This window comes from Penaeus vannamei, chromosome 20, assembly GCF_042767895.1.
Source record: "Penaeus vannamei isolate JL-2024 chromosome 20, ASM4276789v1, whole genome shotgun sequence".
NCBI classification, from domain to species: domain Eukaryota; kingdom Metazoa; phylum Arthropoda; class Malacostraca; order Decapoda; family Penaeidae; genus Penaeus; species Penaeus vannamei.
In genome coordinates, this window is record NC_091568.1 from 37,914,437 (window position 1) to 37,916,936 (window position 2,500).

General features: G+C 34.9%; 1 protein-coding gene across 5 annotated transcripts in view; it reads right to left on the reverse strand.

Moving 5' to 3' along the window:
* The window catches only part of LOC113825750 (adenylate cyclase type 2-like), a 93,887-nt gene that overhangs the window by 32,802 nt on the left and 58,585 nt on the right, over positions 1-2,500 (reverse strand). For all 5 annotated transcript variants that reach the window (XM_070135494.1, XM_070135493.1, XM_070135492.1 and 2 more), the window contains 3 exons: positions 1,466-1,591; positions 828-973; positions 135-279 (listed from right to left, as the gene is read on the reverse strand). In XM_070135494.1, the coding sequence (XP_069991595.1) occupies positions 135-279; positions 828-973; positions 1,466-1,591 (417 nt within the window). The remainder of the gene's footprint in view (positions 1-134; positions 280-827; positions 974-1,465; positions 1,592-2,500) is intronic.

A 2,500-nucleotide genomic window follows, 5' to 3' on the forward strand; every position in this document is an offset into this window, starting at 1 on the left:
GACGAAGATATAAAATTCGAAACGAGCCAAATACACCTCTCGTATCGTGAAGATATTCCTTCTCATTCACACTTTTTTTTTTTACCTTTATCAACAGGAATAAAGTTCAACCCTCCCCCCCCCTCCTTCCTCACCTCAGCGGACTCGTCGAACTTGCCAAAGAGATCGTTCAGCATCTCGACCAGCTGATCCACGCTGAGTTTGGTCGTCAGCGGTGTGAAGTTGACGATGTCAGCGTACAGAATCGAGACCATTTCGTGGCGGTTGACGTAGAGGTTCCTGCATTAAGAAAGGTTTAATGGTGTTATAGTTGTAGATGTTATTACGTTATATTACATTATATTACATTATAGTTGTAGATACGATTATAAATAAAAAGGAGATATGGCATTGGAGAATAATTATTGAGGGTGCTTGAGTTGCCAATGCTTGTAATATAATATACGAATAATATCGTACAATATGTATAATGATAATAACACTACTGCAACTTTTACTAATATTACTACGTGTACTATTAAGAATAGTGATGATAAAAAGATAAAGGAAAAGAAGGAGAAAATTACAGTATAATAATACGAGTATAATAACTGTAACAATAACAGTAATAAGTATGATAACGAATAAGTCACAATGATGGTGATTATAATGAAGATAATGATAAGATAGTAAAACAATTAAACGAAATTAAAGACAAGCACACACACACACACACACACACACACACACACACACACACACACACACACACACACACACAAACACCACACACACACACTAACATGCAAAAAAAAAAAAAATAAAAATGCTCGACAAGTCCAACTCACGGGAAGGGGTTGCTTTTGGTGATGGGCATCGTGTTGTACAGAGTCCTCTCGATCATATTTCGGAAATCGGACTTCACCTGCTGCATGATGTTCTTGGGCAGGATGCTTAACAGAAGTCCCTCCTCTTGCTTCTTCTCTGCGTCCAGCTGTATCGCAGAGAAATGCGTATTTATGGTATAAATTGATGAAACAATGATAAACAGATATTCGTATGTCAATAGCAGATGCCATATTTCTTCTGTCATTTATTTATTGATTGGTTGATTTACGCATTGAAATCTATTGTTTTTTTAATGTATGTTCGGAATAAATCTCCATAGGTAATATATACAGATGACAATTAACTTCATCTAAAAATACACATTGTTAATAACAATATTAGTAACTATGAGGATGCTGATCATGATGATATCCAATAAAAATAGATACATGAATTAAGGATAATAACAATAACGATTGTAATGTGAAAATGATAATAACAATAACGATGGTAATGTAAAAACGATAATAACAATAACGAGGATAATGTAATAATGATAATAACAATAATGATGATGAAACCAATAACAACAATAATTCGTTTTTTCCTTTGTACCCTGTCATACCAAAATCCTCCAAGTATATCATGTTGCTTTTACCTTAAACTTGGACTCCAGATTCCCCCTCTTATCCAGGAAGGCTCTTCTGAAGGCCACTTCGCTCATGAACCGCCAGTAAATTCCTACCAGGTTGATGCACAGAAGGATGGTGGCGTCAACACACATCTGGAATGGAACGAAGCTACGTCATTCTGCCATTGGAGTGGGTTATGATGGGATTAGGGTCGTTGATATGCAAGTGTTTGCAATAATAACGGTTAATAACTGCAGAATGGAAACCAAGTTTATTCCAAGAATATCACACACACACACACACACACACACACACACACACACACACACACACACACACACACACACACACACATATATATATATATATATATATATATATATATATATATATATATATATATATATATACAGGCTGACATTCCAAAATCCGGCAACTTCTTGACCTTGGGAGTGCCGGACTTTCAAAAAATATATTTTTTCTTTTTTGGTTATGCATGCTGTATATGTTTAACAGAAAATCAATACACCCATAGTTCTTTAAAGAAAGAAACTCGTACAATAAGTGGAAAACAAATGAAATGTTAATGCTCACCAACTAAAGAATTGTTTTTTTCTTTCTAAGCATTTCCACTTTCTCTGCAATCGACAACCCACAAATGTTAATGCTTTACATCTTTTCTTAGCTGAATGCATCATAGGGTTGTGCAACAACAAAGATATGATAAAATGAGAAGGAATAATCAGGATTGCCTGTTAGCACTTGCAAGCAAGACCTAACAGCTGATTCTGGCGTACAGCGCCATCATAACATAAACGGCGACTCCGGAAAACAGTTGCGAGCCAAAGCGGTAAATTTGAAAATGCGCTCCGAAATTTATTCCGGAAATCTGAAGGAATCGGATTATGGATTTCCGTTTTTATATGTCAACCTGTTTATATCTCTGTCTATCTATCTATACATATATATACATATATATATATAAAATACACACACAGATATATGTATGTATGTATGTATATATAACCATTTACTTAGTGATTTATATTATAGTTACGCAT